Source organism: Leucoraja erinacea, chromosome 10 (assembly GCF_028641065.1).
Source record: "Leucoraja erinacea ecotype New England chromosome 10, Leri_hhj_1, whole genome shotgun sequence".
NCBI classification, from domain to species: Eukaryota; Metazoa; Chordata; class Chondrichthyes; order Rajiformes; family Rajidae; genus Leucoraja; species Leucoraja erinaceus.
This window is the reverse complement of record NC_073386.1, coordinates 31,067,091-31,092,504: the sequence shown is the minus strand read 5'-3', so window position 1 is coordinate 31,092,504 and position 25,414 is coordinate 31,067,091. Positions and strand designations below refer to the sequence as shown.

Genomic DNA, 25,414 nt, shown 5'->3' with positions numbered 1-25,414 from the left:
AAATAACTGTGCAAGTCGAGGTGACCGTGAGACACAGCTATCCTGCTTTAGAGTTCCAAAGATTAAGAAAAATGATGGTAAAGAGAAGAGGGAGCTGAAGGGAAAATAACAGCGGAAGTTGTTGTTGACCGTGCAGATATAAAGATAGAAAATATCGGGAATTATTGCGTTTGCTCACTGAATTTCATCAAAACTAAGGCATTATTGATGTTTTAATGAAATGCAGTGAGCAAATGCGATAATTCCCGATATTTTCGATCTTTATATCTGCACGGCCAACAACTTCCGCTCTAGATGTCAGCTGATTTACATTGGGGAGACTAAGCGAAGGTTGGGCGATCGTTTCGCCGAACACCTCCGCTCAGTCCGCAATAACCTACCTGAACTCCCGGTGGCTCAGCACTTCAACTCCCCCTCCCATTCCCAATCCGACCTCTCTGTCCTGGGTCTCCTCCATTGCCAGAGTAAGCAACACCGGAAATTGGAAGAACAGCACCTCATATTCCGCCTGGGTTGCTTGCGTCCGGATGGCATGAACGTTGAATTCTCCCAGTTTTGCTAGCCCTTGCTGTCTCCTCCCCTTCCTTAACCCTCGAGCTGTCACCCCCCATCAGTCTGAAGAAGGGTTTCGGCCCGAAACGTCGCCTATTTCCTTCGCTCCATAGATGCTGCTGCACCCGCTGAGTTTCTCCAGCATTTTTGTGTACCTTCGATCTTCCAGCATCTGCAGTTCCTTCTTGGACCCTTTACACAGTATCCTTGCGAACCCCCAATGTCCTCCATCCCGTGTATTCTCGTACGTTAATTTCCCACTTTGCTAATAAGCATTTGTCAGCAACTACCGCATCCACTATTGATTTATTTTTATTGTGTGTGTTCAGCAGGCTTTAGGAGCTTTCTAACTTTTATTTCTGAAGAACAACTACCCTATTTCAAAAGCACTTTTAGATGTGAAGCGCTCTGATGCATCCCACGGCCCTGCCAAACTGCACCAAAGTTACTATAGCGGAACACAAGAATCAGCTCGTTCTCGGGCGAGGGGAAATGCTGCTGAAAGGTTAACACGTCCTTCATCTTCCGAAATACGTCGTGCATGAGACTTCCTGTAGCTAGCTGTGAGCTTTTTGTTTTACAGCCTAGGGTCCCATTTCTGTTCACAAAATCAATAACAACTACGGTTGCCTGACTGTGTGAGGAATCAAATGATTAATGCAATGAAACAGCAGCAGGAAGCAGCTGCTGGGCCCACGCAATGCATTTTACCTTGGTCAGTACCCGGGTTCTCCGACAGCTGAGCGGTGAATATCAGAGTAGGGCCGCCGCATGAGTGACAGCCGGAGACTCAGCCCCCGGGCCACGGCGGCTCCTCTCCTCTCCTCCCCCGGGTCCACACGCCGGCCGCGCTCACGTTAACTCGCCTGTCGACCAGGAAATGATCGCCCCGCAATTCAGTGTCTCGCCAAAAACCGGCCCCGGATGCCCTCGTTTCCTGAACATATACTGAACATCACTCCAAGACAGCATCTGCATTAGACAGAGCAACAAGCAACTTCTTAATTGCTGCTGACTAATTTATTGCTTCGCATTGTTTCCCCCAGATCCCTAAATTGCAATTTCTGGATCATCGAGGAAGGGGCAGGGATTAATTAAATCGTTCTTTTAAAGAGACAGAATGGTCTTTAGTTGACCATTTAACGAGGAATTACTTTACGTCAATGTACGATGAGTTTGCAATTTGAAGCACAATAATGATCAGCTGTAAAGTCATGCCATGTATATCTACGGAGTTGTTTGTGAGCAGCACTCATAATAACACGTCTGAAACCGAAATGAATGCGTGCCACCCCTAATGAACGCTATTAGCAGATATTCTACCATTGTTAGAATTGTCCCTGTAATGTTCACAATCTTGTTTATCGCTTTTTAAAGCAAGACAAATATTTTTCAAAATGACATTGCAAAAATCTTATTTTAACTATGTAAAGACATAATTCCTGCAGGAATAAGGTTTAATTGTTTTAATATCAGTGTGGTTGTATTATTTTTGAAATTACTGCAGCATGTCCACGTAGCGGTTGGAAACAAAGATTATCAAGATAGGGAACCTTGGTTAACAAAGGAAAATAAAGGTTTGATCATGAAAAAGAAGTGTAATTTATGAGGCAAATTGAGGCAAGGATGATGTTTACTTCCTCAGGGGACAGGGAATATGGCATACTGCAGGTGACACATACATACTTCTACAGATAATCCTGAAAACCACAGGAAGGTTGAAAGAGCGACACAATGGTAAGTTAAGCAGCATCTTCCAATCCACCTTGTTGCATCACGCACTTTTAAAATCCAAATTTTATTTGTGGCCGTAACAGGCTTATGAACAGTCCTTCCATAAACTAGGGTACTCTACTGTTTGGTTCATTTCTATCCCATTGAGGACATTGGACTTTGCTTTAGGAACTGATGTGCCACACTGCTGAGAACTCTATTCTGCACTCTGTAACTTCGACTTTGCTCTATCTATTGCATACGAGTTTGAATGGGTTGGTTCTATTTATGGTATGCTGATCTGTTTGGATAGCAGGCAAAACAAAATTTGGAGCATGTGACAATTATAAAACCAATCGAGTTTGATTGCCTTCATAGGCATGGACATTGAGTGAGCTGGGTGATCCGAGCATGTTGCAGCAGTACAAGACATTGGTTAGGCAAGACATGGAATATTGTGTGCAATTCTGTCACTACACTTTAGAAGGATGTAGTGGTGCTAGAAGCTGTACAGAAGAGATTCACCGGGAAGATACCTGTAGACCATAGTTACAAGCAGGGATTAGATAGACTGGGAATGAACACAGGAGGATGATCTTATAGACATTTATAATTAGGCACATTGATAGAGTAGATAGCCACAGTCTTTTTCTGGGTAGTGTTTAAGGCGAGAGGAAAATCTGTGAAGCAAGATTTTCTGCGAGGCAAGGTCTGAAGAATGGTCTCGACCCAAAACGTCACCCAATACTTCTCTCCAGAGATGCTGTGTGCCCCGCTGAGTTACTCCAGCATTTTGTGTCTACCTTTGATTTAAACCAGCAGTTCTTTCCTACGCAGGCAAGATTTTCACATAGTTGTACATTGGTGGCAGCGGGTGAGGCAGCATCTATGGAGCGAAGGAATAGGTGACGTTTTGGGTTGAGACCCTTCTTCAGACTGATGTCGGGGGGGATGGCTGGAAAAAGAAAGAAAGAGGCAGAGACAGTAGGTTGTGGGAGAGCTAGGGAGGGAAAGGAGAAAACAAGGACTACCTGAAATTGGAGAAGTCAATGTTCATACCGCTGGGGTGTAAACTATCCCAGTAAAATATGAGGTGCTGTTCCTCCAATTTGCGGTGGGCCTCACTGGCAATGGGGGAGGCCCAGAACAGAATGGTCGGATTTGGAATGGGAGGGGGAGTTGAAGTGCTGAGCCACCGGGAGATCAGGTTGGTTAATGCGAACTGAGTGGAGGTATTAGGCGAAGCAATCGCAAAGCCTGTGCTTGGTATCACCAATGTAGAGCAGTTGACACCTGGAACAGCGGATGCAGTAGATAACGTTGGAGGAGGTGCCGGTGAACTTCTGCCGCACCTGGAAAGACTAATTGGGTCCTTGGATGGAGTCGAGGGGGGAGGTAAAGCGACAAGTGTAGCATTTCCTGCGGTTGCAAGGGAAAGTACCGGGGAAGGGGGTGGTTTGGGTGGGAAGGAGCAAATTGACCAGGGAGTTACGGAGGGAACGGTCTCTGCGGAAAGCAGAAAGGGGAGATGAGAAGATGTGGCCAGGGGTGGGGTCCCATTGGAGGTGGCGAAAATGTCGGAGGATTATATGTTGTAAGCGATGGCTGGTCGGGTGGAAGGTGAGGACGGGGGACTCTGTCCTTGCTACGAGTAGGGGGATAGGGAGTGAGAGCGGAGCTGCAGGATATAGAGACCCAGGTGAGAGCCTCATCTATAGTAGAAGATGGAAACCTGCGTTCCCTAAAGAATGAGGACATCTCCGATGCCCTGGTTTGGAACACCTCATCCTGGGTGTGGTGTAGACAGAAGAATTGGGAGTAGGGCACAGAGTCCTTACAGGAAGCAGGTTGGGAAGAAGTGTAGTCCAGATATTCATGGGAGTCAGTGGGTTTGTAGTAGATGTTGGTCAGTAGTCTGTTACCTGCAATTGAGATGGTGAAGTCTAGAAACGGTAGGGAGATGTCGGAACTTAAACACCTCTTATCAACAGGATCAGTTTCTTATATAACCATAAAGCTTCTTTGGGAGTTATAAACATAAGCAGGAGTGTAAATTTCAGGAATGTCCTTCTGGATGGAGGCAGTTTGCACAAAATATAAATTTACCAGAAACCCATTTCAGGCTCATAACTTTTAAGAATCTGCATATTCCCATTTCTTTCCTCTAATTTTTCTGTAGCTTTGATATGGTCCAATATGTTTCATTACTTAAATATATGAAAGTGAAAGAATTGAATACTCGTCTGAGTTAGTTGAAAAATTCATTGCGCCTGACTGACACACACAATTATTAACAACCCCGTGAGCATCTTGTCACAAAGGTGCTCTATGTCCTGCTGCTCCATTCTTGGCTCATGGAGACCACATCCCGCATTTAAATATTCCTGTGTTTTGTCTAATTTTTGGAATTGCACATTAACCGCCTATCAAATTAATCATAGAAGAGTGTTCGGTAATTAATAAATAAGTACTGTCCCATTTATAACAATTGTCAATAACTGCCAATTAATCTCATCTGGCCATAATTCAAGTATGGAGTCATGTTTTCTTTCAGACATTGAAAAGTTGGTTGTTACTTATTCTTCCATACCTGATTTAACGTGGAATTCATCCACTCTAATTCATCCTCTGACCAGCCCATGCTATTTCTCAATTTCGATCTCTTACCAGCTACAGACTGTCCATTACGCATTAGTGTTCCGGTTATCATTATGAGCTTATGTTTCTCCAAATTTGCACCTCAAAAAGTGTCTAGGCTAAGAATTGAATGACACTCCAATGCCGTGAGATGTCCTCCTGCAGGAAATTTCCAGCCCATTATGGGAATTAATTACCTTAACAAAAGTTAGCTTAAACAGTTTAATAATGATCAAACATTTAAAAAGAATCCCACGTCTTATTTTTATAGACACAATTATTCATAGCACAGAGAAGACAATATATACAGACAATAAACATTGCTTATTGGTAGTAAATGTAGCTTCATACAAAATATTAACTAAACAGGTAGAATACAATAATACTGTACAAAACTGATTTATTAATCCTGTATTTTAAATTGTAACTCATTAAATTGTCATTTTTACTTACACCATAAAACTGCAACAAGCTATATTAAAGAACCTTTTCTAAATTAGAGCTGTGCACATGTATGATCACATATCCTGCATATACTTTTGACTTCAACCTCACAAATGGTCAAATATATTTTAACTATGAAAATTATGGACATGCTCTGGAAAAGTGTTTATAGTATGTTACCATGCATTAACATTGTCAATATAATTCTTTCTACTTTGATTTTAACTAAAAACAATGCATAGCAACTTGAGCAATAAGTGAAAAAATTATATGAAACAAATGTATGCAGAATATCCATGAACCATATATCATAATTTGAAAACAGAACATTAGATGGTAGCTCAGCTCCAACTTGATTTGCTACCATCTATTTCCCCGATTCATAAGAACTCTTGTAAATTGCTGCCTTGGATCAAAAATGAAAATCAATTCAATATTCCCCACTGCTTTGTGATCGTTGGATTTGCTTTGGCTCAAGCTGTGACTAAATACTTCGGCAAGTAGCTCACTTAATGTTATCTGCATAGATTTTCGAAATACTAATTTCTTGTGTCTTGTTTGTTTTTAGAATCTCTACACTTTTCCTTTGTGAGCTTTGGTATATCTTGTGAGTTTCCTCTTGGAGACTAGTCATATATATTTCCAATAAAGGAGACTAGAACCTGTGATAGTGTCTGAGTGACTGAGTGATTTGTTAAACAGCAGTAGCCACTTGTTGAATTAACCCATTGTTGTTGAATTAACCCATGACACTGTTCTCGGTCAACTTGGTGTGTCCACATTTTGAAACTGCGGCATTTATCAAAAGAGAAATATGGACTGTCAAATACTATAAAAAGAGATCTAGAAAAAAAACGGAGGTATTTTAAGAATTTAACACAAACAAATATAAAAAGTCAAACCACAAGAGCAAATTTTAAATTGCTTACATGGCTTTTGAACTATGAGATTATGCAAAACAATATTATGCAAAACAATGCACCAAGATATGAAAGCTTTTTGTACTGATTGTTTCATCGAGTGGAATAAATTTAGTCTGTCATTATTTTACTTCCAAGTCATTGTGAATCAAAGGAAGTATAACTACTTCTTTGAAGTCTGCAGAAGCCATTCTGATTTTTTTTTAAACATTTTGCAAATTGCATTTTACATGAAGTAATTCAATTTTGTATTTTCCATGCTGTTTTGATTAGGACTATCTGGATTGTGTAATGAATAGGAAGATAAACAAGATATTTAAATTGGTAAAAGTTTTTCCATTTACATACCATAACAAATTATGCTAAACCTCATGAGCATAAAGTTAAATGGCCATTCTTTGATTTCTTTGAACAGTCCTAATCCATTAACTAACATTAAAGCAGATATATTGGAGATGCACTGAACCTTCTGGCACAAACACAGAAAAACTGTGATAAAAAAAGTACTATAAATGTTGGTTGCTACATATATATTGGAGTAACTATAATTCTTATAAAAATATATAGCTTGTTTCCTGTTACAATTAAGGTAGTGAAGTACAGGTGGACCCAAATTGAGGGAAATGCAAGAATGGGATAACATAAAACTAGTGTGACTGGGTAATCAATGGTTGGCATGGACTCGGTGGACCGAAGGGCTTGTTTTCATGCTAAATCTTTTAATCAATTTAGCAATTTTGAACTCTCAGGTTAGCACATTTTTAAAGGCCAGTAAACTCATTGTGAAAAGGTAAAAATACATTTGGAGTTATGTTATGTTCATAACAGAACATTTATCAGTGGTTATCTTTCTGCATCTAAAAACTACTGCCAACTACCAGCAATTAAAACTATTTAGCAGCAAGAATCCAAAGGGATTTCATAATAAAGCAGTATTAAATTCCAGAACCCCCCACACTGCAGACTCTAAGTCAATTGCTTTTAAGTTACATTATCTTTAATTTTCAGTGAGTTTTTTTTGCGAAGGCAGCAGATGTCTATGTTAACAACTGGCATGCATAACAACCGCTGCCGTTGGGTAGCTTGATTAATAACTGTGACAGAATTACTGTGGTTATACCAAGAAATTACGCAGCTAGTTTATGTGGTATCTATTGATGATTAATTTCCCTGCCTCGTAAAGCAATAATTTCCACCAGGACTTTTAAAGAGGTATCCATCTGTGCAACCATGGGACAGCAGTTCAGAATCCAAAATTATTTCAAAGATATCAAGGAAAGCTCATTCAGTCACAGCAAATACTAATACAATGTAATTCATGATGTTGAATATTTTACATGGTGACAGTTGTTTTGATTATTTTGCAATAAATGGTATATTTCTTTTAGCTGGGATCATTTGGGATCATATTGTCAGTCAGCACATCTGACATTGGTATTGTCAGTATGCAACCTGTCATCTTTATTATTTTACCTTTTGCATCTATCTTAATTCTGAAATGAAATCTGATTAGCACAGTTGTCAGAGGTTATGGAGAGAAGGCAGGAAAATGAGGTTAGGAGGGAGAGATAGATCAGCCATGATTGAATGGTGGAGTAGACTTGATGGGCTGAATGGCCTAATGCTACTAATTCCTATGAACTCATATAACTAAGAATTATCTGTAACATTATTGTAAATTGTATTACCTATTCTTTCTGATGCATAGAAAAAGGATAAAGTAACATCTTGACTATTATTCGGAGAAGCAGATATGACAGACGGTCAATTCTGGATAAGCATACAACTGCCATGTCAGATTGCAGTACAAACAACAAATTAAAACGTATTCTTCTGCGAACAGGCCAGATTTCAGTAGCAAGATTCCACATGCCATTGTATGAGCTGAAGCCAGAGGCTCATCGTTCCAAATGTTATACACTTTGTCTCAAAACCCTATCTTGTTTTTGAAAGAGAAATGATGCCATTTCAAGACACTAGAGAAACTCTCGGTGCAACATTACGGCACTAAACATCTGTGGAAATCCTCCTTAAATTATTTGTTCCTTTAAAAAGAATTGCAGTCATTTAAAATATTTTTTAACTGGATAAAACTGACTTGTGCCATTGAGATCTTTGTAGAAAGCCTTGCTAGCTTTGATATTCCAGTTAAAATGACAGAAATGTCTCAGAGGGACACGTTCAAATTCAAAATATGACAGTTGGCCACATTTGGATGTAGATTTTCAAATAACTTGGATTTAGATTTTCTTGTCTAGATCGCAGGGTCCAGCTATTTCCCAGAACCCAGTTTGTTGTTCCCAAATAAGCCACTCTATAAACGGCCCAGTAGATAGATTTCTTGAATAGTACAGGTGTCAGAGGTTATGGGGAGAAGGCAGGAGAATGGGGTTAGGAGGGAAAGATTGATCAGCCGTGATTGAATGGTGGAGTAGACTTGATGGGCCAAATGGCCTAATTCTGATTCTATTCCTTATGATCTTATGAGTGATCACACTCTATTTCATAGGGAAAATTGCATGCCTTTAAATTTTTTTATAGTAAAATCCAAGTAAAGATCAATCTATTAATCTTTTTTAAAATGTAGATTGAGTCCCAGGGAAATATGATGGACTTTCCCTGATATCTAATTTCCTTCAACAAACAAACCAAATTGTACTGAAAATTCTTCTGCTCTTTCACAGGTATTTCTAATTACCTTTCTTAAAATGCTGCTAGATTTTTCAATGTTGTTTCTTTTTTGAAAGTGAAGCGTCAGGTACTGATACCTGACAAATACACGCAGAATTAATTAATTAGTTGATTCCACTGGACGCTCCATAATAGTTTCAAATTTATTGTTCTTGTCTTCGACAGTAAAACCTGACAGGAACAAATCCTCAATCTGGGCCAGAAACTCTTCTGTGACTGCAGTATTCCACTGATTTTCCAATGTTTTCCTCATGGATTCAAGCAGCTACAGTGCAAGAGGATAAAAGTATTTTTATACTTTTTCATGTAATAATTTCATACTTTACAATATAATTAATCCAATATTTTAGTGCATGTTCAATATTACGATAACAACTTTTAGCTTTACATCATCTTTAACAGTCATGAGCATCTCAAGACATAATTAAATAATATCCAACATTAATCCACTTAGTTGGATGTTGGGGAAGATGATCAAAACCTGGTGAAAGAAATTTTGAAGGAGCATGGTAGAGAACAAAACACAGGCAAAGAAGTTAAGGGAGAGAACTTGGTGCTTAAGTTAAAGTATGAAGCAGTTGAAGGCACAGTCATCACTACAGGAATGATTAAATTCAAGAGGGCTATAGGAGGACAAAAGGTAGCTCTGAAATAATGGATCTTGAGGAAATTACAGAGACTGGGAAAGCTGATGTCAAGGATGAATTTAAAAATAGAATTTCTAACATCAAACATAGCTTCAGGAAAGATGGGCAGGTTTGGAGAATAAAGGTATGTTGAAGATGGGGCTGTTGTTAGCAAAGATGGAAGGGTCAAGGGATATGTTTTTGGGGAGAGATGTGACAACAACGTGAAGTGTGGGAAAAGTGAGTGAAGAAAAATAATCGTTTACATGAGTGGGGCTGAAAGGGAATGCATATTCAGCAATTTTGATGAATAGATTCAAATGAGATAGAAGTGGGTTTTCCAAATGAATTCAGCCAAGATACACCATGAGAGAAAAATACAAATTTGGGAAAAGGATTTGGGAGGAGGGATGAACATAGGAAGAAACCAATTCTGATTAGGTACTAGGAGGCACATGGGGACCATGATGGTCCAGGCAGGGAAAGAAAAGGGAGGCAGAACCTAGTGGCAATGCTTAGGGGTAACATTATCATCCATTGACCAGGTTTCTAGTAAAGCCGTGCTGTCAATGAATATCATACACATATGAATGACAAAGTAACAAATAATGCTGAATATAGATGGGAGGGTGGTATGAATGTGGGAGGGGTAGTTGATAGTTGAATCGCCAGCAGAAAATAAAGTCTCCTGGCAGACTCATTTCCTCAGAACCCCAACTGAACAATTGATTATTGGATGTCTTCACATTTTCCACAACTGCATGGCAGTTGATCCAATTTCTCATGGGCGTGAAGTTAGTATAGTTTTATGTCTGTATTCATCATGGGGAACCTCTCCAGCCTTCTGGAATTAGCTAATACTCCATTCATCTCTTCTCATCATGTCAGCTAAACAGGCAGATACACATCTGTAGAGAGCAATTGTCGATTCTTTGGCCTTTATCATGAAATAAAATTGTGCAAAACTGCTCAATCTACTCGTTTTACTACTTTCAGGGAGCTATGGACTTGAAACTCCAAGATCCTTCTGTACATTAATACTGTTAAAGAACCTACCATTAACTGTATACTTGACCCTTTCATTTGACCTCCCAAAGTGCCACAACTCACACTTGTATGGAATAAGCTCTATCTGCCATTTCTCCACCCATATCAGTAACTGATCATTATCCTGCTACAGCCTTTGACAGCCTTGTGCTTATAAAGGAGATGCTGGTCAAGCTTGGATTGTTCTCTCTGGAGTATTGGAGACAGAGTGGAGACCTGCCAGAAGTACCTATATAAAATTATGAAGCATAAATAGGATAGACAGAATCTTTCTCCTAGGGTGGAATTGTCAATTACTAAGTGGCATAGCTTTAAGGTGAGATGGAAAAATTTAAAGGAGATATGCAGGGCAAGTAAATTGGATAGTTAAATGGACGGGAAAGGAATGGAGGGTTATGGTCTGAGCGCAGGTATATGGGACTAGGGGAGAATACGTGTTCGGCACGGACTAGAAGGGTCGAGATGGCCTGTTTCCGTGCTGTAATTGTTATATGGTTATAAGTATTTTTGCATAGAAAATGGAGAGTGCCTGCAACACATTGCTAATGGTAGTGTTGGATCAGATGTGATAGTGAAGGGGCTTTTAGATAGGCAGGGAATGGAGGGATATGAATGTCAGGGCAGAAGCGATTAGTTTAATTTTGCATCCTGTTCGGCATTGACATCATGGGGTGAACATGCCTGTGCTGTACTGTTCTATGTTTCATAGTAAATGTTTCTGACTATAGCAATGGTTAGTAAAGGAACATGTAAAACAGTTAAATTAAAATAGAATGAAATTTTTTAAAATGCCTTATTAAAGACATGCAGCACAAGGTTGGTATACTTAAATTTCAGACCGTTTTATCCCCATTTACACGATGGTATTATACATAAAAGGTTTTTATCATGTTTTTTTATTAATATACCTTTTGCAGACATGTCAAATTGGAATCTCTGTGAAACATTCTGAGCATTGGAACACTGCTGTTAAAAAGAGAAAAGTAAATATTCAGTCATAGATCATACTTAATCATTTCTAAAATGTTTTATTGCTTATTTGGTATACACTGATGTTAACATTGGGGAATTTCAAAAAATAATTGAAATGATTAAACAGATATTTCTGAAAGAGTAGCCAAAACATTATTGTTACTTTCATTTTTCACATTAATCAAGCAGCGGTGCATTTCCTGCACTGCCCCTCCCTGAGTAAAATGGCGTTGTACAGTCATCAACTTGTATAGCACAGAAACATACTCTTCAGCCCACCATGCCCATGCCACACATTGTACCTACACAATTCCCATTTACCTGATGTAGATCCATAGCCTTCGGAGCTTGACCATTCGAGTATTAGAGCAAGTGCTTTTTAAATGTTGCAGGACCATGTATCTGCACCATTTCTTCAGGCCACATCTTCCTGACTCCAACCACCCTCTGGGTGGATAAAATACTTTCAGATTCCCTCTAAATCTCCAATTTTTTACTTTAAACCTTTGCCCTCATCTTAGACATCACCAGCTTGAGAAAACAGATTTTTACTAACTACCTTATCACCTCAATGGTCTATACCTCAATCCTTAGCCTCCACCACTGCAGGGAAAATAAATCCAAATTCTTTATATAACTGAAATGTTCCTTCTCTACTGAAATGTTAATCTTCTCTACACCCTTTCCTAGGCAGTTAGTACATCAACAATTTAGCTTTATGATGATACCTCTCTCACCAATGTTCATCCACCTTCCTACGTATCATCTTCATGCTTAAATACAGATCTATAATTGCCCACATCCAAAATGTTGTGCTATCTGTGATCATTGGCCAAAGGTGTTAACGTACCCTGCTGTTTAGTCAACTAGATATCAATCAGGAGAGGGTCCATGGATGATTACACTCCATGTATGAGGAATATGAAGTCTGATTGTTAGAAAAAACATAGAGACTTTTTTTCTGATGAAGTATATACTAAGTATATCACTAAATATATACACTATGTATAGCATTTTGTTTTACTATCAGTGGTAGTTTTTTGGGGTAGCTTTGCTGAAAAGAAATGGAAGATAAAAGGTCAAGATTAATGGCTGCCACAAGGACCCAAACCAAATGTTATACTTCCTCGGTGAGGCAAGCTGTCAGTATGATACATAATCTCAACAGGCAGCTTGTTAGTTATGAGGTTCTTTCAGCAGCTTAAAGGGAAGGTTCATTGTGCTACGGAAGCAAAAGAGTGGAGCTGCAGAAACATGTCTGCAGGAATGTGTTTTGGCAGACCTTTACACATTTTGTTTATAGATTCTCAAGACAATACACGCACTCTTCCTGCAAGAGAAGCTAACCGATAACAGATACAACCAACATTTGTGACATTAAGACTTCCTCTTTGCAAAAAAGTCATTTTTTGATGGTGACTCTCAGTGTTGTTCTTGTAGCACAGCAATGTACAATATAGAACAATTAAAGAAGGTCTCGACAAGAAACGTCACCCATTCCTTCTCCCCAGCAATGCCACCTGTCCCACTAGACATAGGCATTTTGTGTCTATCTTCGGTTTAAACCAGCTTCTGCAGTTCCTTCCTACACATAAAATATATAGGACATGCTTTTTGGTCTTTACTGCAAGCAATCAGCTATTCCCAGGTAATTGAAACACGATTTAAGGACTCCAATCGTGTACTACTACAAGGTATCTAGTTGAGCCAATAATACCGCAACAGTAGAGCCTGCATTCTTGAATAAAAACAAATAATAAAATTATTAAGGGATTGGACACGCTAGAGGCAGGAAACACGTTCCCGATGTTGGGGTTGTCCAGAACCAGGGCCCACAGTTTAAGAATAAGGGGTAGGCCATTTAGAAAGGAGATGAGGAAAAACGTTTTCACCCTGAGAGTTGTGAATCTGTGGAATTCTCTGCCTTGGAGGCCAATTATCTGGATGCTTTCAAGAGAGAGTTAGATAGAGTTCTTAAAGATAGTGGAGACAAGGGATATGGGGAGAAGGCAGGAACGGGGTACTGATCGTGGTGATCAGCCATGATCACAGTGAATGGTGGTGCTGGCTTGAAGGGACGAATGGCCAACTCCTGCACCTATTGTCTAATAGTCCATGGGTAAGGTGAATCATTCTGGTTCGCAGCGAATTAAATATTTAATAAGTAGGAGTTAACTTATTAAAATATTTAATTCACTGCAAACCATTATGGAGCATTTTGTGGTACAAAGGTAAGGTATTTTGTAAAGCACTACAAATCTGTTTGGTTCCAAATTATATTAACATATTTCCCATCACCAGGCTCATCACTTTGCAGCTGTTTTCAACCTTGTGGAAAACATATGGCACACAACTTACAATATCTCAGTCACTCAGATTGTAAAATGTCCAGGTTCATTACTGTGCCTCAGGTTTACCCAACAACTACTATTACTTTAATAAGGTACTGAGCACAGTAGATAACCATGTTCATTATGAACGTGATCATCATTATTGTGGGTGAGATGCTAAACATATATTTTCTATCTATCTTCACTGTAAAATATATAATAAATGAAACAGAATGGAGGGGATGTAAAGTTCTAATGATGTTGTACAATCTGGTAATGACAAGGGGGACTAAAACCAAAAAACTCCAAATGTTGGGAATTTACTAACTCAATTTTCACTTCCACAGATGCTGTCTGACTTGCTGAGTACCTCCAGCATTTTCCGTTTCTTATCCATGGATCTGTAATCTGCATCTCAAAGTTGCAAGAGAGGTTGATGCAGATAATAGATACATAGAAACATAGAAATTAGGTGCAGGAGTAGGCCATTCGGCCCTTCGAGCCTACACCGCCATTCAATATGATCATGGCTGATCATCCAACTCAGTATTCCGTACCTGCCTTCTCTCCATACCCTCTGATCCTCTTAGCCACAAGGGCCACATCTAACTCCCTCTTAAATATAGCCAATGAACTGGCCTCGACTACCCTCTGTGGCAGAGAGTTCCAGAGATTCACCACTCTCTGTGTGAAAAAAGTTCTTCTCATCTCAGTTTTAAAGGATTTCCCCCTTATCCTTAAGCTGTGACCCCTTGTCCTGCACTTCCCCAACATCGGGAGCAATCTTCCTGCATCTAGCCTGTCCAACCCCTTAAGAATTTTGTAAGTTTCTATAAGATCCCCTCTCACTCCTAAATTCTAGAGAGTATAAACCAAGTCTATCCAGTCTTTCTTCGTAAGACAGTCCTGACATCCCAGGAATCAGTCTGGTGAATCTTCTCTGCACTCCCTCTATGGCAAGAATGTCCTTCCTCAGATTTGGAGACCAAAACTGTACGCAATACTCCAGGTGTGGTCTCACCAAGACCCTGTACAACTGCAGTAGAACCTCCCTGCTCCTATACTCAAATCCTAGACATTACTAGACATTATCTCCCAACATTTTCTAGATTCTGGAATAGTCACAACAAACTGGAATGTAGCAATTAACATCACCATTTAAAAGAGGAAGAATATAAATATTCTCTATTTTCAAAATTCATTTTCTGAGGTACGTCATACAAGGAATAAAAGGCATGGATTATCAAGGTTGGACATAATGTAATAAAACGGATTGAAGAACAGAAAACAACAAACAAATCTATTCGCAGGTCAGCAGAAAGTTGCTGGTCTGTGCCTCACTCATCAGTACTGGGACCTGAACTAATCATAACTCAAGTTAGATGAAATGACACAGTGCAACGTATCCATATTTGCTGGTGATACAAAGTTTGGTATGATATTGAGCTGTTCAGGAAGTGGAAAATGATACACAGATTTAAGATAATGGGTATGTAGGAAGGAACTGCAGATGCTGGATTAAATTGAAGATAGACACAAAATGCTGGAGTAACTCAGCGGGTCTCAAGTCGCCTAACTGGGACAGGCCCATTAGGGAATCACTAAAAAAGGGGAACCAATCAAAATAGCTTGAGGTACTGGATTAGCCATGGTCTTCATGAATAGAAGAATGAGTTCAAGGAGATTGAACTCTTGGTATTCAACATGAATATTATCCATGCTGCTGTTCACTGGCATAGTAACCCTGTACAGATCATTCATTTAGTGAACTGGTTTGCTGATGTAATCATTTTGTACACTGCTCTCTCCAGAGAAAATTACTCAGCTGTTATTGGTGGCAAGATTTACATTACATTAAGTGGCTTTCAGTCCAACCGAGGTTGAGTGGTGCCATCTGCATTTTGCAGTTTTGCTCAAGGGTTAGCTGGGCGGATGAGCAATCCTCTCCCAGCAAGAAATAAAGAACACAATACACAACAGAAATTAAACATAAAACATCCACCACAGTGGTACCAGCACTTCCCTCTATGATGGAAGGCACAAAAATTCAGTCGGTCTTCCTCATTTTGTGGACACATGGTCGGGGCACTGAACCCTCTGCAGCCGCCGCTATGGATGGCAAAATGTACAGGCCCTCTCGTCGGGATGATGGAAACCCCAAAGTCAGGAAGGATCGGAACACCCCGTGGACTTGGAATTCCCGAATCGGCCGCTTCCTACAGTCGACCGAGGCTTCATGATGCCAAGTCCACAGGCTCAACAGTCGGGACACCTCTTCAGGCGATCCTCGGCGAAGGTCGCACGTTGGTAAAGTCATGCCGCGCCCACGGCTAGAAGCTCCACAGACCGAGCTCCATGATGTTAGAGCAGTCCAACATTGGAGCTCCGCGGTGTTGAAGTCCACGCTGTGCCTGCTGCTGAAGCTCTGGTCTCCGGTCGGAAAGGCCGCACCAATCCCATTGATAGGCCACGAGGGGAGTGAAAATGCGACACGGAGAAAAGTCGCATCTCCGCCGAGGTAGGTGACTGGTAACGGCTTCCCCCATTCCCCCGCCAGCACCTCTGGCATAAGACACACCGAGAGACACTAATACATACGTTAGGACACAATAAAAATAACAAAAAGTGGAAAGAAACACTCGAGCTGCTGGCAGGGCTGCTGCGCGTGGCGCCATCTTGAAAGGACAAGATTTAACCTTAGGAAAATGTTGCTTTATGTCATTGCTTGTCTATGACAGATGAGAACAAAAATTAGCTCTCTAATTTTATCTCTCAGATGCTGTCTTTAGTTACAAACTTTGCACTTTGTAATCTATGACAGCAAACCTCATGATGGCTCCAGCAATGCTTCAAATAAACCATATGAAGCCTACTGCTCTTTCCAAATATGTTTTCCTTTACTGTTACCCGAGGAGAGTATTGGATCAATGCACAGTTAGTTTTAAAAACAGATTTGTAATGCATAAAGCATGCATAGTTTGTGATTTGCATGACCACAATCAAATAAACAATAATCTGACAATTAAATGTTTTAGATTTTGTTGATAATAAATCTATATTGTTAAAAGTCTGGTCTTGACCATATCCTGTTCTGTATATTGAATGTTTTTTAAAACGCTGCCACTTACTACTGTGATTTTTTGCCATCTTACTCAGATTGCGCAGGACAAGAGGATTTTTCCCATTGATGAAAAATAAGAGTTATTAATGTTTAAAAAATGTTGAGATTTTCTCTCCTGAAGGCCACGCCCCTTCCGGAGGGACTATAAAACTCGGAAGTGTTGAGTGCCTCAGTCAGTCTCTGCAAGATGGGGGAAGCGAGAGGGTCACGTCTCTCAGTCTGAGCTGTGAATACCACTGAACACATGTCTACTAAACTGTGAGTGATTTTACTGACTTGTCAGTGCCCTTAATGTGATTTGAAAATATAGTTTGGAAATGCTAAAGCTGTGTTGCCTTTGGTTTGGAAATACTAAAGCAATGTTGCCTTTGGTTTGGAAATGCTAAAGCTGTGTTGTCTTTGGTTTGGAAATGCTAAAGCTGTGTTGCCTAATTAAAGTTGCCTTGCATAATTAAAGTTGCCTTGTCTTCTATATAATTAAAGGTTTAATCTTGACCACTTCCTGTTTGCGCTTTATATTGATTTTAGAAAGAAACGCTACCATGTACGGCTGTGATTTTTGGCCATCTTACTCAGAGTCCCCCTCCGCTCATCAGGTGCCGAGGATTTTTCCCCATCGATGAAAAATAAAAAAGTTATTAGTGTTTAAAAAATGTTGAGATTCTCTCTCCTGTCAATCATGCCATGAAGGCCACACCCCTTCTGATGGGAGGGGGAGGGACTATAAAACCCAGAAGTGTGGGCGTGGCTCAGTCTCTGCAAGATGGAGTACGGAGAAGTCACGACTCACTGTCTTTAGTGGCTTTGCACCCTGCTTGAAGTGGTAAGAAACTGCACTTGAATTTGGTGGCCTTGCATCCTGGTTGAAATGGAATTTCAAGGAATAGCCGTGAGTCAACTGCCAGCCCACCAGCCGTGAGTGAGTGGGCTGCCAGCACAACAGGCTTGTGACTGAGCCGTCAGCCCAAGAATCCATTCGGCCCACAATGTCCATACTAGCCCTCTGGAAACCAGTATTGGAATTGGTGGAGAGGTGGAATATTGCATTGGAGGACCAGCCCTCCCGTGTGATGATGGGACTAAACTTAGTCTAGTTCATTATAAAATATCTGAGAAATGTTTTCTGTCAAACTGTAACTTTGGATCCGAGCTGCATCCGTGAAAGAGGAAAGTGGAAACTGCTTAATTCCAGGATGGGACTGCCAACAAGTTTCTGTTGCTGGTCAGTTTTGAATATTACGTGGGAAAAACTGATTAAATATCCTAAGAGTGTAATCTCAGAATTTATGTACAACAATGGGCTTTGTGCCAACCATTTTTATAACCTTGAAGGTAGCTGCATTTATGTTGGCAGATAGCTCGATGGCAGAGATAATTTCAATCAGAGCATCTATCTGATTAAAATGATAGATGCATTCCAAAGATTTCCTTAAACATGCTTTTAACCGAGAAGTTTATTGTTGTAAGAAAGCAGCGGAAATGTAATTTGCCACAAGTTATCAAATATCTAAAATTAATGATAAGACGCAATTTTGTTTACATTTTGGAGTCTCTTGATTAATTCCTAAGCATGCACTGATTTAAGTTTCATGGTGTAATTAGAAACTGAAATGTTTTCACTGCTGTTACGTTTATTGCTATAGTCTAATCAATCCAAGAAAACATTAAGCAACTTGCAATTTGGACGATTAAATGGCAAATAAACTTTAGCATAGATAAATATAAAGTGATGCATGAAGATAAAAGTTGTTTGTGGAAATAAGAAATAGTAACTAAATATGCAATTTAAAAAAGGCATTGTACGTCTGAAAAGCAATTAAAATGATGAAAATAATCAGTGAATTTTATTCCTACGGGTACAGAATCAATGATAACATGCAGATGATACTAGTCAGTCTGCATTTAGACTACTGTGTAATATTCTGGCTTCCACAGTATTACAGAATCAATTAATTGGAGCCAAAAAAAGATGTTTTTTTAAATACACTCCCAGAATTGAGAGACCATAGCTATTAGGAAACATTGAACAAGATGGAGTTGCTACAAGTGAATATGTAGAATGTTTATATGTGAATCTGTAGTCTGTCGAACATTTAACTTTTTAAATACACTATATGGGCGGCTGATCAATTGCTTAAATCGATCGTTGCCACAGCATCTACCTGCCTACGTGACTTGTAAATTCGATGGGATCATTTATTTAAAAGTGCTCCCGACGTTAAAACAAACTACTCAGTAGACTGCGTGTGATCTATAAATACTGCATTCTCAGTAGGGAATTATGAAACATAGATTTTGATATAGTGTGAACTAACAATTTATGACTGGCAGAATCTACGGGCGAGTTATTGAGATTTTCTTCTCAATTCTAAATGATAGTATTCCCAATTGCAAAACTTCTTTCAATCTTCATTACAAGGGTGAGAACATTCCTACTGCAATACAGCACTTATTTATCCAGCTGATATTCATCACTCAGAATTTTAATTTAAAAAGTACATTCATTCATGGTCTACAATCCAGCTAAGGTTTATTGTACATTCCTTAATGCCCCAAGAAGATGATCGGCCACTCTCTGGGACCAGTACATCTTGCTCTGTTATTTCTGATGACAGCTACTCGTGCACTTTGACAACACTGCATCCATTGTCAGAGGATTTTGGTAAATGGGAGATTTCTGTACACTGGGGGGGAACAGGAGCTCTTCGGCTTAGTGAGCTAATTTAATAAAGTTTGACATGGCAGAGTACTACAGCCCAGTGAATGCAGATCATGTGTCCTCTGAGAACACCAGGACAATCAAAGATGCAGGAAATGTCACCAACTAGAAGAGCTCAAGTTCTGGGGATTAGAGCGTGGACATGAGCTGATGGCCTGGAAATCCATCTATGCGGCTGAATGTTTGATAGGGAGCACTTTCTATCTGATGATCACCCCACATTTAAAAAGAGTGCAGGCAAAGAGGACAAAGAAGGCTGCTATGGAGCCAAAAAGGATTAGGTAGACTTGAAATCACGTTGGTCTCTAATATAACCATTTTCTGAAGAGTGGTGGAAAGCTAACTGCAGCACCTGTCGTGGAGCTGCCTGCGACCTTCGCAGCACCTGTCCAGGGATGGTGGAGAAAGATCCGGAAATAAATAGTTAGTAGACTAAGTGGGACCCATTGGGTCCCTGTCACACGGGAGCTGGTACGCCGGTTTGCTCCCACAATCGAAAGGCGTACATGTTTGTAGGTTAATTGGCTTCGGTAAGTTGGAAAATTGTCACTAGTATGTCGGATAATACAAGTGTACGGGGGTGATTGCTGGTCGGCGTAGAATCAGTATACTGAAGGGCCTGTTTCTGTGCTGTATCGCTAAAATCTAAAAGAGTATAAATGCATAGATATAGAAGTGGCGCTGGAGGGAATGTTTTGGAATCCGACCATATTGGGATCAGGCCTGGAGGAAGCAAGACCTGTATTAGCCAGACCAGATGTTCGGCAACACGGTCAGGTTCAACATCCATTTGGGCAGGTTTGTTAGTGCTGTAGAGTAAATAGAAGTGCAGACCTGGAGACAGAAATGCAGAAGTGGAAACAGAAGGTGGAAAATTATGAGAGAATGAAAGAAAATTATGAAAGGCAGATAGAATGGTTAGAGAATAGGCAGACAAAAAAAGCCTTGCCATACTTAATGGCATATGACTAAACGCAATGTGTGTGTACTGAATGAGGCTGATGAGTTGGGGGCAGTGGAAGCATTGTAGCTATCACAAAAAGGTGGCAGTGGGCAAATGTGAGTTCCAACCACAGTTCTATTAGTTTTCAAATAATTATTAAAAAGAACAGGGCTGCTCCCCGAGTTGAAGTTCTAAATTGGGCAAGGCCAACTTGATTGGTATTAGACAAGAAATTGCAAAAGTGGGAGGCTTTTAAAAGTGTTTAGTGAGAGTTCAAGGTATCAATGTTTATGTTAGAGTGAAGACTACGCACGCAAGAATAAGGAACATTGGATGATGAGAGAAATTGAGGCTGGTGGATAAAGTATACAAGAGGAATATAGGAGGTTGAGCAGCACAATTAATAAGGAAATCAAAAGGGGAAAAAATGAGTTAGTTCTGGCAGATAAGACCAAGAAGAATCCAAAATGATTTAGAAGCATATTTAGAGAAAAGTGGTAACTGGAGAGAAAAGAACCCCTCAGAAACAAAAGTGGTCACCTATGTGTGGAGCCGCAGGAGATGGACCAAAAGGCGTGTTTCTGTGCTGTTTGACTATAAGTAAGGTACCTGAAAATACCTATGTGAAGGTAAATTAATCCTGAAGCCATGGGATTCATTCAAAAATTATTAAGGGATTCAATGCATTCCCAGAAAGAGAAAGGATGAAACTGTTAAATCCAGATTCCCATGGAATGCAAAGTGCATAGACAGTAGGATAAGACAAAAATAGGAAACCTATGGGTGGCATAGTGGAATTGCTATAGAGCAGACTTTACCTTGCACTAAACGTTATTTCCTTTATCCTGTATCTGTACACTGCGGACGGGCTGATTGTAATCATGTCTAGTCTTTCAGCTAACTGGATATCACGCAGCAAAAAGCCAATCACGGTACCTCGGTACATGAGACAATAAACTAAATTAAACTAATGACACCCTGGAATTAGTAGATACATTTTTGAAATAACGCTGTACAATCAAGTTAAATACATTCTTCAAACCACTTATTCAGATCAAGTGAATTATCAAAGTAAAAAATAAGTGGAAAGGATCTATGGGTAAGGGGCCACTGAAAAGACTAAAAGTAAAGATTGAAACTTGTTAAAATAGAAATGAGATGAACAAGGACAAACATATGAATAAACTAAAGCAGTGGACTATAATAATCCACATTATTTTTGTACACAAAGAGGGTACTCAAAGAAAATATGACAACCTTAAAAATTGTGACTTGGCTTCCAACTAAGGACTCTTTCAAAACGGTAAATGTTCCGAGTAGTTGTTTATTCCAAGTAATCACAAAAGAAGGCATAAGTAACATTCTTATCACAATGAAGTTAACAGAAGTAAACGGACAGATTTCAATATTAATTAATAAAAAATCCTTCTGAGCTAAAGGTGCTCACAAAAAATCTGTATTCAGAGAATATTGATTAGAGGAGACAAAGAAAAAAATTGTGCATTGGTCAAATTGGCACAAGTTTCCATATTTATCCAATGACAAAATTAAAGACAAATTCAGGAGTTTAGGAGTGCCAGTTGTTACATAGGTCTTGGAGTGTAATTCTACCCCTCCCTGAAAGTGGCAGTATAGGTGGATAACGCTGTAAAAACAATATCTGATATGCTTGCATTCATTTGCCATAGTATTGAGATGTGATATCACGTTGCAAAACATTGATTACATTGCAATTGCAATATTGCATACAGTTCTGCCCACCACCCCAAATGAAGGATGTGGTCGCAATAGCGAAAGCACATTAGAGATTTACCAAGATGTTACCAGGAAATGACAGTTATAGATGCAAGAAGAGATTGGACAGGCTGGGTTTACTCCGACAGGAATGCAAGAGGCTGCCACGTGATCTAATAGAGGTTTATATAGAGGTACAGATAGGACGAAAAGTCAGAATATTTTACCCAGTGCAGGGGAGTCTAGAACTAGAAGGTACATTTTGTAGGCTAGGGAGAATATAAATCAAGGGAGATCTTAGGGGTACATTTTCACAAAAGGGATAAGTTTAATGTAGATAGGCATTACGGTCGGCATGGATAAGGTTGGGCGAAACAGACTGTTTCTGTGCTGTACGATTCTATGATTCAAAAGTAACATTAAAACTCCAGTCCTTGTGCAAAGACAACCTCTGTGACCAAATGGCTCAGCAGTGAAGAAAACCTTCCACTTTATGACCTGGAAAGGCCAAGTCCAGCAGAAGTGTCTGCCAAAATACATTAAAGATAATGAAAAATTAACATTGACCATGGGAATATATGCATTATATCCAAGTACATTCATAAATAATCACGATCATCATGTAAAAGATTTGAATTTAAGAATCTACTAGACCAAGCCGGCTGATCGTGGCTTCCGCGAGAGTAAGCCCACCCACCAGCGTGAGACAATCGGGTGGGGGTGATGGAGAAGTCATCCCCTATGACGGGCGCCACTGCCACTTTTTCACTGTGCTTGTCCACGGCTTCAATCCAGAACACAGGGGGTGGGGGAGGGCGGCTGGGTCACATAACTCGCAACGCTTGTCGCGAGGAGCAGAGGCATTGTGACGTCATCCAGCTCGCTTCAGCATGTTAGATTTTTAAAAATATGTCAGATTGGTGGACAATTTTAGTAAAAATCTCAGGAAACAATAAATTAAATTTTCAGATGAGGGGATTTTTCTAATCATGAAGTACATCTCTAATAAGTAAAAATGTCACCGTTACCGCGTCAGGTTTTCGACGAGAGGTGAATCAAAGAAAAAGTTCAAGCAAGCAACCCCACAACTAAACATCCAAGATCAGCGTTTTATATATCTGTATAACTAAAAGTCTCATCTTGACCACTTCCTGTCTGCGTTGTATATTGATTTTAGAAAAACCGCTATCATATATCGCTATGATTTTTGGCCATCTTACTCACAGTCCTCTGCTGAGGCAGCCACGAGCATTTTTCCGATCGATGAAAAATAAAAAAGTTACGAGTGTTTAAAAAATCTTGAGATCAGCTAATTGGTCCTCTCGCCTATTGCGTTGGGGGACCAGCCCTCCCATGTGAACATGGGAATACTTAGTCTAGTAATAGATAGATGTGTCATCAGCATCAATTTGAAGCATTGAACAGATAAACCAGTGGTGTGAACCACAAACAATTAATTGTCTGTAGATAAATGTAAATGAATGAGAACTGACGTTCAGAATTATAGAGATAGTTTATATTGAGCATGGTGCTGAAATTGTGTGACACAGTAAAAGGTGATGGAAGACCCCAGTTTTAGATAATTCTGAAGCACTATGTATGTGTGCATTTGTTCATTAGGTTACCAACAATGAGCACCCAAACTGGAATCAAGACCCAAAGGAAAGAATGCACAGCAATATAAATAGATTTGATTCCTTCCACCAATCAACAATCTGTATCTTATTACTTGCCTGAGGGATAGTTTGTACTTCTCCATTATCCATCGTGCTTTATCTATCAACTGCACCCAGAGAGGTTCTTCATTCAACTGATTCAACTCGCACTTATATGGAAGGCCTACGTTAAAAAAAACATAGGTTCAAAAGCTTCCCTACATTCTTGCACATAACCAAACTTTTTTGGATACAGGCAGTCCCCATGTTAGGACAGGCAGTCCTCATACTATGACATTTGCTGAGAAATGGTTGTAACTTGAATTGGTCCCAAGTCGAAAATAAACAAATCTAGTATATGGGAGAGGATTACAGACACAGCTGTGATGGGAGTGTGAGCAAGTATGGGAAGAATGGCCACCAGGTGGCCTCAATAACTCTCTGTGAGTGAATGAATCTGCTCTCCCAGCTGTGTTCAACTCGACCAAGCCCCCGATCAGCCTTGCAGCAGATGGCAATGCCTCCTTCATGTATTCCACTCCCAAACACTTGCTTGTGTACAGGGTCTCCACAAGTTTGGCATACCTTTACACTTAGTAAAGAATCTTGCTTTAATTAAACTGGTGAGAATGCAAGTCTTTATTGCTAGAGTAACTGAAATATAGATTTTGTGCCCCGATCTGAGAAATGTATGCGTCAATTATATAGTAATTACTAAGTAAATGTCAGACTTTAGATTTGTCAAAATAGATGTTCATGAAACACTGCAATTGCCATCCACAAGTGTGAAGATGCAGTAGGAGAGGTAGATAGCAGAGGAGTTGGAAAGTATTGCCTTGCCCCTGAAAAATGTCATGAAATGTTTTTCAACTGTCCATACTTACGGAAACTGCCATCTGCACTGAGTTCTTCACTAACTATAAGGCATGTGACTTGGGAATAAGGCAAAGAATTGCTACTATTATATGGACTGATTATCATTCCAACGAATTGAGCTCCTCCACGGGAAAAATAATTCTGAAATAAATGGGAACCAGGAATTAGACTCGGGATATTAAGAAAATGGAAAAATACTTCATACATTCCATGATACACCACATAGGACATCGGGAAAAAGCTCTTTGCAAAACAATTTTGAATGAAACCTTCACTACAAAGTGTTTTGTCTAGGACATGGCACAATGTAGCATGAAGAAAAACCATGGGTTTGATTCTTAGCCTTGCCATGCATTTACATCTCAACCCATCTCAAATTCACAAATAATTTAACACAGACGGACCAGGAATACCATAAGGAATTAGACAATTTG

At 39.8% G+C, this 25,414-nt stretch overlaps 1 protein-coding gene across 1 annotated transcript in view; it reads right to left on the bottom strand.

The window, feature by feature from the left end:
* Positions 1 to 5,110: 5,110 nt before the first annotated feature.
* mysm1 (Myb-like, SWIRM and MPN domains 1) overlaps positions 5,111 to 25,414 on the bottom strand; it is a 66,000-nt gene continuing 45,696 nt past the window's right edge. The window contains exons 17-20 of the mRNA XM_055641863.1: positions 24,989 to 25,121; positions 24,183 to 24,288; positions 11,539 to 11,596; positions 5,111 to 9,222 (exon numbers count right to left, since the gene is read on the bottom strand). Coding sequence (XP_055497838.1) covers positions 9,058 to 9,222; positions 11,539 to 11,596; positions 24,183 to 24,288; positions 24,989 to 25,121 — 462 coding nt within the window. The 3' untranslated portion in view covers positions 5,111 to 9,057. The remainder of the gene's footprint in view (positions 9,223 to 11,538; positions 11,597 to 24,182; positions 24,289 to 24,988; positions 25,122 to 25,414) is intronic.